We start from the raw sequence: 13,535 nt of genomic DNA, 5'->3' as shown, positions 1-13,535 counted from the left end.
TTTTCCCCCTGCACTTGTTCTCTTGTTTTGGAGTTCTTTCTGTAGTAATAGGATCAGAAACACAGGGGCTATTTTTACCTAGGATTTTCTTTAACTAAAGTCTAAATAAGTGTAAAACAGGTTACTTGTGATGAGAGGCTAAGCTTTTGTCAGTTTGCTTGGTTCACTTGACATGCGTTTCATGCTGTAGTAGTATGCATTTTAAAAGCTTTATTTAATGGGGGCTCTAGTTTTTATATCAAATAGTGAGATGTGCCTCCTCATATACATTGAGGAATGATCAGGGCCTCTAGAAAATGATGTAGGTAAATCCCAAGGCCAGCTTGAAGAAGCCTAATTTAATGTACATTATGGTTTTATGTATGTTCTTTAGCGAACAATTTTTTGAGTTAATGAGAAAATGTAAAGTCAGCTATAAAGTGTTGATGAACTAAGTGGTAGCTAGTTAGGCTGCAACTTTTATGAATTTGTTTTTTACTCATTTCAACCTAATTTGGAGGAAAAGTACAGTATCTGTTAAACAGATTTTTAGGTACTCTGTCAAAATGGCTGTGTAATGACTATATTCAGTATTCCTTACATGTAAAATCTGTAACAGCACATTCAGAGTATACACAGCAGCTAATTTTTATATCTGGACACTGCAGGGAAAGGACCACAAGTCATAATTTGGGGTGAGTGGAGCAAGAGTTTTTACCTGTTTTTGTTTTATGTGTGCTTTATATTTTTACTTCTTTTATTTTAGCACTTATTTATCCGTAATTGTTTCAAGAAATAGCAAAAATATGGGAATTAAAAGTGTCAGACTGTTTGCAGTTGAGTTATTTTTGTCAGTCTTGGGCTGAATTGCTATTTGTTTTGTGGTGCCATTCAGCTTTTTCCAGTTTTGTTTTGTTTTTGTTTTTGTTTTTTTTTCTCTTGCGTCAGCTAAGCATGATGGTGTGAGAGTTCTGTCTCAAGAAACTTCAGAAAACATTATTTGAAGTCTTTTTATTTTTAACTTTATTAATAAACTTTATACAATATCATGAGAGAGGAATAAGCTGAGTACAGACCTTGACAATTAAGCCTAGAAGAGACTCTGTAAATGGTATTCACATAAAATTAAGAAAGGTATTAAACAAGGATAGGAACTAAGAATTGAAATTGTCGGGGATCACCTGATAGATCTGTAAGGACACGGAGTTGATTATGCATCTACAAAGTAGAGAAGGAAAGGATTCAACTTTACCAGCTCTAGGGTTGTAATAATTGTTTTTCTTGACTCTGCTTTCTCTGTGCACAGCCCATGATACTCAAAAATTGCAGCAACAAATGAGCAAACTTGAGGTTTGTACTGTTGGGGTGAGGTTAATCTATGACCATGGCTGGATATATTTGAAAAATGTTTCTTAAGACCACCTACACTGTAAAGAAAGCAATGAATAAGTTTTATGATTACTTGTTTAAAATAAGTGCTCCCCCACTTTTTTTTTGAGATTTTTCTGATATTTGCATGGTTTAATTTCATGACTTTTATTGTTGGATAAATGTATCCTTTTCTTTTGAGCATGGGAGTTTTCTTATATCTTTGCATAATAGAACTGAAAGTAAAGTTTTAAAACAAAAAATTTAGATTGTGAGCCTTAAAACAGAGCAGACTCTAAAGTTTGACTGTTCAAGTGTGTAAACCCAACCCTTAGAGTGGTAGATCTCCACCATTTTTTTATGGCTCTACATTATTACTATCATAATATATGACAAATAAATGTATGTATTTCTTGGAAGTTTTAGTTTTACCTATTAAAATTCTGTCTGTGAATGTTGCTAGAAACTTGTACGACTTCCTGTAAGTCTCTCAGTTCCTGGAAAGTGTAATCATTAAACTTGGCTTTGTAAGTGTTTTGAATAAATGAAAAACTAGTACTTGAGCAAAATGACTTCCGAATAACTGGTAAATCAGATGCACTGCTGTCTCACAAATGAGGGGAAATATAGTCAATTTAAGTCACTACAGAACAACAGAAGTTCTTGTACTCTGTCAGAAGGATGGTGTACAGAGATTGGTTGTGCAGTATATCTGTAAAAGTGTTAGTTGAAAAAGTGAAATAACTGGTTGGTCATTTAAATGGTTTTCTAATATCTTTTTTTTCCCCCCAACCTTTTCATTGCTTAATGGTTTAAATTAAAGATTGTGCATGACTGAATTAATATACCATAATAAAGAAATTTAAGTTTTCCCCTCCAGTATCATCTTTGGATTAAATCAGTACTACAGCTAATTAATGTTCTGAATGTAGATTAATTACTTCACATTTCTTAAATGTGCTCACCCTTCATAAGCCTGTCTAGTATGAATTACACTAAAATACTAGAAAAAAGGAATGCCAACACGAGTAGGTTATTATAGGCAGTAATTGTCTTATTTCTGTGATGGGTAAATTGAGGCAAAATAATAAAGGAAGCAATAACATCATCAGAAGTGTGATATTAGAAAGAGGAGATAAGTTTTATTATCTTAAGAGTAATTTGCAGATTGTCAATGCTATATCAGCAAGGAGAATCTTCACAGTGTTGATGTAATTTGCAGAAATACTCTTTGGGTCAGCTTTGCTAGTGCAGTTAACGGAATAAATTTTCCATGCAACTGTACAATCTTTGCAATAACTTTCTCAGCTTTTTCTAATGAGGTTTTTGGTATTAATTACTCCATCTTATAAAACCTATTTTCAATTGTTGGAGTTAGTACTGTGTACTGAGGCACAGCAATCATACTTCCCTTTCCTTATTCTGTCAACTCCCATTAACCTTCTGCATATACATATTTTCCTCTTTGTTGATCTAGATGACTTTTAAAAGGTCCCTTTCAACTAAAGTATGCCATGATTCTGTGATCTTGCCTTCTTCCATGGTTGGGTTAAGGATATAGATGATCTATCAAAACAGTGAAAGACACTTGCCAGAGGTGAAAAGGCAATTCTTTGGTAATTTTGTCTTCCAGACTATCTGTTATGAATTAAGAGCAAAGACAATTCACTTTTTTAAATCAAAAAAAGAAAAAAAAAGGATGGGAAAAAAGCTCAACCCCATTCCCTTTTTATTTGAAGCTTCTTATAATTTCATGGTTTTTCTTACAAAATAAAAAAGCCTCATAAAACCAATAACCAAACAAAAAAGTCTCCGTCATGAATTTCTTCAAAAAAATAGAATTAAGAATTCCATGCCTTCACTTGCCTGTACATTTCTAGGTTTTAAATTTGCAAACCATCTGTGTTACTGTTTTAGTGGCACCCAAGATACCAAGCAGAACTAGAGTGGTGCTGTTCCTTCTGTGCTGAGGAGAGGGAAGGTGGGATAGGGTGGGAGGAGGTGAGAGTGGTGGAACTTTTTCTTCATCTTGACCCAAAAGCTGTCCTGTGCTGCTTGTGTGATCTGTGGTTCCACTCTGTGTGACATTGTAAGGACTCACAGAGCATGGAAAAGAAGATGAAATTAAGATACTAAAATTGCCTTACTAGATTGTTTGCCAAGTTAAACAAATAACACTTCTCATCCTAATGGCATTATACTGCATGTCTATTTAAATTTATAACAACATGGAAAGGAAATAGCAATGACAGGGGTAATTAGGGAACCTAACAGTAATCCATTTGGGAAGGCTTCTGCTCCCATTACTTATGTAAAGCTGGTATATATCCTCACCTTTCAGCTCTTGCTGGTGAACATCACTCCTGTCTGACATGTCTGGTTTACTGTCCCTTTGCAAATCATCTCTGCGAGCAGGGTCGTTCTTCCTTCTCTTGACTTGCATTGTGTGTTTGTGTGTTCTTTAAATTAAATTTCTCTGTAGCCTACTATTTCATTCCCTGCTATGGCTTGCATAGAAGGTGTTCTGTGAGTTATAAGTGACTGCCTGCATATGTTGTGTTATTTTATAGGTGGTGATTCGTGCTCAAAACGGCGCCCTCCTCTATCGTATTTCACCCTGGGCAAGATATGTGGTCCGTGATGAAGACAAAGTGAATTATGATTGGGTTCACTGGAATCCACCACAGTCATATATAGTAAGGCTTCAATATTATTTTCAAGAGGTGTATCATATTATCTTTGTATCCCTGTTTGGAAGAAAATAAAAGGAGATAGCAAACTAGTTAAAACAGCTAACTGAGAAATGAAGGGCTTTTGTTCATGGCTTTGACAGAAATAAGTATCTTTAATGATGGATGTTTTTGACCTGCTTTTTCAGCCTTCTGTAGAATATATAAAAAATAGTTATTAATGTGATATTTTAAACTTGGTTTCCCACCTGTTAGGCAAGATTGACAAGTGTTCTGGGACAAGATGGCTGTTTGTGGTAGGGGGGAAAGCAGGGAATTATCTGTACTTGATTTAAGAACTGGTTATCTACAAATGCAAAGTTCAGTACTCAACATTGTTAATATTGTATGAAGTCAGAAAAAAACTTTAAAATATAAGGTGCCCACGCTCCAGTCAAATCCCAGTTTCTTTGTATCAGGAAAATCCCATTTTTGAATTTAAAGTCCTCTTACTTCTCATGCACTGCTGTAAGGGAGAGATATCTTTCATATATCATATCTTTGTATGATATATGAAAGATACCCTAGGAGAACATTTGGAATCTTTGGATTGTCTGAGTGATGTTGTTTCATATTAAACTTTTTGGTGTTTTCCCTGAAAAATGGTATGCAGTGGTTTATAGTAGAGGTGCTGTAGCCTCTATTTTGAGTTAAATTTTTAGCACCCACTTCAAATTATGAAGAGGAAAGGTTACTGACATGGAAAATATTTTCTTAAAAAATAGATAACATACTGTACAGTAACTCTTATTGAAGTCCATAGTCTTTATCAGTTTAGTGGCCTACTCTGTATATGATGCTGTGTGATACCTCAATCCCCTGTGAGAAAAGGAATTTGTAGGTATTTGGAAATGCAGTGATTGGGATGACCTAGAGTGAAAAGGAGACCAGAACAGTTGGGTGAAGACAAGGCCTTACTGGAAAAAAAGAGTACTTTTATGAATAGTAGAGATGGAAATAAAACAGAGGTAAGAAGCCTCAACCAAAAGTTTTATACTTCACATTGTTTCTTTAATTTCTGTTCACATGTGTGTATTCAACTAATTTTGTTCTGCCTTTTCAAAATTTCACCTGAATAATAAACAAAAAAATAGGATATTAACTTCAATGGCCTCTATATTCTTCAAATATTTTCACCCATCTAGAAATGCTGCGTACTCATCTCAAGACTTGGGATTTTTAAATTATATTTTCATCCTAAGTAATTAGAATATAGGTGATTCTGTGCTGTGGAACTGTATTCTTTAGGAATAAAACATTTATTAATTTCAATTAAGAGAAGACAGCGATTTCACGTATCTGCAAAAAGCAGATATGCTTAAAAAATAAAATCCTATCTTACTGTTTCCTCTATCTTCAAACAAGCTTCATAGTAATTCAGAAGGACTCCTAAGCTGTTCCTAATGACAACTTTTTGTTTTTTTCCTTACAGCATAAGAATCCTTCCCCCAAGAGATTAAAAAGCCTAAGAATCTATGAATCACATGTGGGAATTGCTTCCCCAGAAGGGAAAGTAGCTTCTTATAAAAACTTCACATACAATGTTCTACCTAGAATAAAGGATCTTGGTAAGTAATACCAGGAATGCTTGAAGAGATAATTTTTTTTGTGCCCGTGCTCTTGTTAGAAAAGATAACTCTCAAGTATTTATAGTTTTTTTTGCATTTTACAATTACACATACTATAAAAATAGATTTTATTTTTATAGTATGTGAGCAAAAAATTATAAACAAGTGAAATCATGGAGAACAAACAAAGACTGAAATAGGATATGTGAATCAAAACCCATTCCAGATTTTTAAGTAAAGTATGATTGTTAAAGCCTAGGTAAGTATTACCAGGCAATTTGCTTTTGGCATGGTTTGCTTTCAGCTTGAAAAATGATCTGTTTTAGTGACAGTCTTCAGAAAATACTTCATCCTTAATTGGTTCTACTAATGTAAAACTTAGTCCTAAGGAAAGACAAAAGAAATACCTGCATATTTTTTCTTTGTTTTGCCAGAATAAGCATGCTGGACTTTTTTTATCCCTGAACAGTAGCTCTGAAGCATCAGAACAAGGAAACTTTAAATGTGAAAAATCTTCTTCAGGAAAAGAATTTCTAGTATCTTGGAGAGGGTGTGTGAAAGAGCTGGTACTGTTATCTCAGGAAACACAGCAAAGCTGTTCACCTCAATTTCTCTTTAGCTACTTTTTCCCATGGTGTCTTTGCACTGTTTCTGTAATGGACAATGTTAGAACTTACTGGCTTTTACTGCCTTTTGATGAAATATGTATTTTACACTCTGCTGTAAAATAATCATGACATCTGTAGCTGAAACCTCGTGGATGGTGGCTGTGTTTGTGTTTGATTTTTTTTTTTATTTTTTTTTTCTTTATTTATCAGAGTGCCTGAAGAAGACATGTTCTTGTAGCTTTACATGTTGAGTCAGTGTTTTGTGGCTTTTGCCTTTCAATAATCTTGAGCTTGCAGGTGAGATGAGGGAGTTTGCACATCTGGAAGTCTGTAATAAAAAAGTAAATTTGGATTTTACATTACATATCTGTGACTTCTTACTGCAAAGGAATTTCACTTGTCCCAGGAAGTTAATAGCATTTACAGAATTAGGAAAGCATTCTGCTTTGCCTACAAATTTTTCTTTGTGGAGAAATGTATTGAAAAGTCTGATTCAACAAATAATAAAAGCAGTATCAAACTGAGGTAGGGTATACAGAAATGATAACTAACGTTCCTTCTTGTTTACATTAAGTAAACATTGTGGAAATTAAGCACTTCTAAAATATATTTTTAAGGTCTGTTAGATTCAGTTTTGGAATGTCTTACTTCTTAGGACAAGCTTAAATACATCACTGTATGAGAGCTGTAATGTATTACTAGTTTGTAGAAATATGGGCATGACAAATAGCGAAATAAATAGCAAGCAAATTGAATGAGATTAATTTGATGTAATGTTGCTATTTATAAAAATGCTGTAAATAAAAATAAGTACAATAAGCCTGAATTTTAAACCAGCAATGAATCTGACAAATTGCTGCGCTCATGCCAACTGTCTTCTAATAATACCTCTGGTTTTAAATGTCACAGCAATAAAAAACCCAGAAAGAATAAAAAAAAAATCCCATAGCATCTTGTTGAAACTAAGGAATGAAGTGAAGATTTTCTTCAAACTGATAGAGAAGTGGTGGTGGTGTGAGTCTCAACAGCCTGTAGATAACACCTGATTCTTTAGAGTTCCCTTCCTTGAGAATGCACTGAACTATCTTAGGTGATACAACCCAGTGTCCCCCAGCCCTCCTGGACTGCCTTGGTTTTTGAGTGAACTCAGAATTAAAGCACATTACAGTTGTGTTTTCTCTTTTCAGAAGACTCTTGTGGAGAGAGGATGTAACTATTAAAGTTGGAAAAAGTGGTTTTGAAGGGATAAAATGATTTCATGTGGCGTGAAGTGGTAGTATTGTCTCTAAGCTGGAGAGATGTGAGTCTGACAGATGGACCACTTGGTGGATAAGGAATTGGCAGGATGGTCACACTCAGAGTTTCAGTCAATGACTTGATGTCCAAGTGCAGACCAGGGATGGGGTGGCTTCAAACTGAAGGAGGGTGTATTTAGATTGGACATTAGGAAAAAACTCTTAACTGTGAGGGTGGTGAGGCACTGGAATGGTTACTCAGAGAAGTTATGGATGCCCCATCCCTGGAAGGCATGTTGCCCAACATGGTGTAGCGGAAGGTATCCTTGCCCATGGCAGAGGAGTGGGAACTAGAGGATCTTTCAGTTCCCTTCCAATCCAAACCATCCTGTGATTCTATCAGAGTATGTGTGTCTGGTGACTAACCCTATACCCCCTAACTGCAAGTGTCAGGAGCGAAGCAGAAGTTCAGGGCCTGCAGGTTGGCATAGCTAGTATTATGAAGTTAAATAAAGATTACACACATTTCTGTCTACATCCAGGAGATTCAATATGTGTAGGTCACTTGACAAATTGACTGTTTCATTTGTAATGGAGATCATGTAAGTATAAACTATTAGGTAGAATTTCTTCTTGAAAGTTACTGAATCTTTAGTTGCTACCTGTTAGGGTCAGAGGCAGCTAAAATGAGAGAAGACTGGAATGGATATGTTACAGATATTGAATACTCCATTAATTGTCCTGAATGCATTTGTTTGTTATATTTGTTTTTATTATAGGCTATAACTGTGTCCAGCTGATGGCTATTATGGAACATGCATACTATGCCAGTTTTGGTTATCAGGTCACAAGTTTCTTTGCAGCATCAAGGTAGGTTTAAGTGCTCCAGCATCTTCTTTGTTCTTTTCCCTTTCTTCCCTTCCACTGAAGTCAGTATTGCCTTGCAGGTGTGTGTTTGTAGCAATGGGAAGCAATGGCTTAGGTATTTGCTCTGCCTTCCTCTTAAATGTGAAATCAACTTGGCACAGTGATCAGCTGCTCTGTGAAACACTCTGGATAGGGAAGAGACAAAAAGTTTATAAGTAACTTCAGCTGCCATAGCATATTCTGGGTAATCCACCTTCAGCAGTCTTTATGCATGGGTTTGGGGTTGTGGAATTCTTGGCAGTAACAAGCAGGATGTGTAGGGCTTTCTTTTATGACAAACAGAACTGTACACTATTCATAATGAACTTGATTAAAATCATGGCTCTGTGTATTCTGTGGGAACCTGTTCCCAGGCTTGTAACAGACTGTACTTAGATTTGAGGCACAGAGTGAAAATAGATGAAAAATGACTTTAGGTAGTTGTTAAGAAAATCATGATAAATCTGGAAGTTTTGATTTTTTTTTTGTTTGTTTGTTTTGTTTTGATTTTTTTGGTTTCTTTTTGTTTTAATCTTGGAGCAGCCTAAGTGGCTGAATTTAGATAGGAAGTTTTTAACTGGCTTAATTAGTTAAAAAAAGGTGTGTCAGACACAGGAGACAAAAATCTTCATTTAAAAATAAGAAAATGGTGTACTATCTAAGTCGAATAACTAAGCAGGAAAACAGCCGATGGTGTATTTTGTGGACTTTGTGGATGTACATTTACTTTTGTGTAATCATTGTGTTACTTTATTCCAGCAATATGAATATATTCTTGTCCCTTATGAACTAAGGAAATGTTCAATATTAAATAGCAGCTTTAAGTTGTATCTGTTATCTTTTATACTGAATTTGATGTATTATTAGAAAGGGAAAAATAAAACTGAATCTACTTCTGCAAAACATTGTGTGGATGATGGAATTTTTATAATGAAAAATGGTTTGAAATGTTAGTTTGTAAGCCATAGCTACTGCTTAAGAGGCTGAAAAAGTAACCTGTGTATATCTGTAAAGTGGGTGGTGAAGAACTGCTGGCTTTGATGTGGTTTCCATGATGACTGTTCAGTATTGCCAGCCTAAGTCCTGGTTGTACCACGTTGCATTTCCACAGCCGGTACGGAACTCCAGATGACCTGAAGGAAATGATTGACGTTGCTCACTCAATGGGCATCACAGTCCTGCTTGATGTGGTGCACAGCCACGCCTCAAAAAACTCAGAAGATGGTCTCAACCAGTTTGATGGTACAGATTCTTGTTTCTTCCATTCTGGATATAGAGGCAATCACCAGCTCTGGGACAGCAGGCTCTTTGACTATGCAAAGTGAGTATAAAATGGCACTTCAGCTGTGCTAGTGGTTATTATTTCATACCAGTTATATTAAAACTTCACTCCTTGCCAAACTGGTAAAGTCATTTGGATTGTTCAACAGTTGCAGTATGTGGAGTTAAATGCCTCTACTTGCCTAAATGCTTAAAATCTAACACTAAATGATAGTATTTCAATTTTGTTATTTTCCTGTCATCCTTGGCTACCTATGTGCATGTTATATACCATGTGCATTGTATGTATTATATAATGGTGTAGTTACTTTTATTTAAAAATATATTTCTATATAAATACCAATTTAAATATGTGTTATATAGGAATATATAATTGTGTATTTTATGCATTCTAGAATGTTAATATTTTCCTGCTATATAGTATATTGCATATATAGAATAGATAATGTTTCTATATAAAAATAAGAAAAGCTGGTGAAAACTTGTAAACTCGGGAAATTTATTGCCGAACTGTCAGGTTGTTGAAATGTAGGAAAAGTTTCCCCCCAGGACAACTAGCTCCATTTTAAAGAGCTTCTGGAGGTCAATCAACAGTTAATACAGAGCAGGGGTCATTTTCAGTAGACAGTTCTAGAGACCAAGTTTGGTCAAGCTTAATTAACCAGTATAAATACAGTGTGTGTCAAAGCATGTATTAATGCCAGATGATTAGCAGTATTTAATATTGTTTACTCTGTATTCTCTGAGGTATTGGGGGCAAGGAGATTGATCTTGTATGCTGAATGTTTCAGTGGTTTAAATGGAGAAACAGGCACAAGCAGCCTGCTTATTTCAGTCTCCCTCTCACATTTTTCCCATTTGTTCTTCCCTGAACCACCTTGATTCTTCCCTTGCTTGTCTTTGTTTCCCTAAACATTCCACAATAAGTTTTGCATATCTTCACATCTCCTTAAAGCATATCTTAATAAATTCTATACAGAATCAATCATTTGTTCCAGGATAAATTCTCTTATTTCCCCCCTTGAGATGCATGATAATCTTGTGTGATGTTCTTATCGATTACAAAGTTCTGTTTTAACCCTTTCAAGGTTACGTTTGAATGGTTCCTGTGGTGGCTCATCACTCAGCAGCTGTAGAGTTCTGGTCTCTTGTTAACCTGTTAGTTGTTAACCTGTGTGCTTCAGGTTCAATTTCCTTTTTCTCCTGTTTTTCTCCCTTGCTTGCTTTGAATTGCCATGGACTGGATGGATATGATTACATTGCACTATTACAAAAGTCATGTTACATAGCATAGGCCAGTTGTTTAATGGAACTCACAGTGTCAAATAAACCAAGTGGGCAGTGTGAAAACTGACTTATGCACTTCAGTACTTAGTAGGATGAGCTGTCCTTTATTTACTTATTATTTGTGACAATTTAATGTGTTGTTTTGGGGGAATTTTTGAGTTGTGATTTAATTATTGTAAGAAATCCATTTTAGTCCTTCCTATTAAGCTTTAAATTAATATTCAAATAAACTGTATTTCAAATAATCTTAAAGCTTTAATATCAATATGATAGCACTGCACATTTTATTTCATTTGATGCTTATGAATAATCAACAAGTGTGTGAGTACCAATATCTCTAGTGGGGAAATTGAATGCAGTTATGGACCTTTCTCTGTTTCAAGCTGAGGCAAGTTCTTCCTGCTGGGAAAGAAAGTGCTGCTGAGTGTTTGGGAGGATTTATAAATGAGAGAAACAACAAGCTCATTTTGTGGTAGCTGTTAAGCATTTCTTCAGAAGTGAAGAACTGCTTCCATGGCTCGGTTTGGTCAGTGATATGTACCTGTTGGTACCTGTGGAATTTCTTTTCGTGCTATGGGATTGGAATAGGTGCCAGAATGCTGGAAAGGGGAAGTGGAAGAGCTGTGAGAGAAGGAGATGAAATTAGGGAGTAGCAAAGACCAGAGAAACTGAAACTCTTCACTGGATGACTGAGGGTCCCTCAAATGTCATTTCCCATCCCCTGCCCTCTTGAGATATTCAACAACAAATTTGGGGTTGTGGAAGCCCTTCCTTTCCTTTCAAGCATAGGAAGCTGTGAGCTTTTTCTAGTCATTAAGGGTTTCTGCCATCCTAATACCTGAGACAGTAAATATTCTCTATGTGTTTATAGTCAAGTTTTAAGGCTGAAGAGTTATAATCCTCATGTTTATTGTAAGTTTCACGGAACTGAATAAAGAATAGCATTCATTTTTCCCCTATTATTTGTGTGTGCAGGTCCCAAGGAAAATTCTGAAAGAATCAAACTGACATTTCATTGAAAATGTTGGGGTTGGGTTTTTTTCCCCCCCATGTAGTCTGTATTGGCATGCTGCTAATTTCCATACCAGTGGATGAGCAGCTCTAGTCTGGATGAGGGGAGTATAAAAATCTGTGAGAGAGACTCAAGTTGCTGGCAGATGTTGAAAGTTTGCTCAAAATAAATGACAGCAAACACGGTCTATTGAATGGTCTACAGAAAAGCTTGCTTGCTGAGTGAAATTTCTTCAGCTAGAACAGCCTTCTATCCTGTACAGAGCTTGTACTAAATCCCTTTCCTTCTGTAGTGGGAAGAACTGTTAAATCTACAGGTACTTAAACATCAAATGCAAAGAATGCTCAATTCACTTTGGAATTGAGAGAAACTAATTCTCTACCGTGAAAGAGATTAAGGAACAATTGCTTTATCAGTTTAGTCTGTCTACATTTTCTTTGAAAGGCAAGATGTAAGTAAGTTTATCTCACAGCATTTGCAAGATTATTCAGTTGTCTGTGAAGGGGACTGTGAATACTTGCTATAACAGAATGTGGCAAAAGATCTATATCCATACCAAAAAACCCCGATTATATCCCTTATGTATTTAAATACTATTTTTTAGTAAAATTCATGTAAATAGAGAGTAAATCCAAGAAAAGCAATAGTAAAACTGTTCAACAGACAACCTGGATATTGGATCTTGCACCACAGTGCTACTTAAAAAGATGAAGGAATGTTTTGTATTTATTTTTTTTTTAATCTATATTTATACAAGTGTTGTATGAACAGGGAGATTTTCTGTAAATTGTGAACAGCATTTTAAAATTATGCTGTTCATGATGTTGTCACAGGAAAGTAGAAACAATTTAATTGAAATGAGAACTTGCAGGTAAGTTAACTGGCTGATAGAAAAATACTTTTTGCTCAACTTTTTTCAATAAAAGCATACAAACTGCACTTTAAAAATCAACCAAAGATATTCAGAAATAAACTTTAACTTTAATAATTTTAATAGCTCTTGCACATTCTTGTGAGTTTTTCTAAAATCTAGATCCTGAGCGTTTTTTTTCCTCAAATATGTTAATTTGGTGAATCTTCTTCTCCATCATCTCCATCCTGCCTGTCTATATCTGTGTCCACCCCCTGTTTCTCTCAGTGACCAACCCAAAAACCAGAACCTCAAAGATTCAGTGAGAATTGCAGTTGATTTTAATATTTTCTGTTGAGAAACAGACTTTTATATAATTTGCCTTGGTTCCTGTTAAAATTTGTGACTTTTCTAGCCCTGAATTCATGAGAGGGAAATGCTTTAATATAAAAGGGGTGCCAGAAACTCCAGACCTGTACTCTAGTTGGCACTGTCTAGTTAATTTTGGAGGAAGTTAATGGTCTCCCACCTTAGGTAAGAATTCTACTTGTAATTAATTTTGCACAAGGGAGGTATGTAGAAGCTGCTACAAAGTATAACAATTTTTTCTTCCTAAAATCATATTCAAAGGTTATTCAGCTGCCAGGTTCATTAGAAGTGATGCTGTAGACTCTGGAGACCAGGTGGGATCACAACTGGAGTGATTGATTGT

The 13,535-nt window shown here is 35.4% G+C and overlaps 1 protein-coding gene across 1 annotated transcript in view; it reads left to right on the top strand.

The window, feature by feature from the left end:
* Positions 1–13,535, top strand: part of GBE1 (1,4-alpha-glucan branching enzyme 1) — a 143,164-nt gene that overhangs the window by 55,457 nt on the left and 74,172 nt on the right. The window contains exons 4-7 of the mRNA XM_069024673.1: positions 3,918–4,043; positions 5,509–5,644; positions 8,267–8,357; positions 9,505–9,714. Coding sequence (XP_068880774.1) covers positions 3,918–4,043; positions 5,509–5,644; positions 8,267–8,357; positions 9,505–9,714 — 563 coding nt within the window. The remainder of the gene's footprint in view (positions 1–3,917; positions 4,044–5,508; positions 5,645–8,266; positions 8,358–9,504; positions 9,715–13,535) is intronic.

The sequence above is a fragment of the Aphelocoma coerulescens genome, chromosome 1 (genome assembly GCF_041296385.1).
Source record: "Aphelocoma coerulescens isolate FSJ_1873_10779 chromosome 1, UR_Acoe_1.0, whole genome shotgun sequence".
Classification (NCBI taxonomy): Eukaryota; Metazoa; Chordata; class Aves; order Passeriformes; family Corvidae; genus Aphelocoma; species Aphelocoma coerulescens.
Note: the sequence above shows the minus strand (reverse complement) of the source record. Positions and strands in the feature narration are given on the sequence as shown.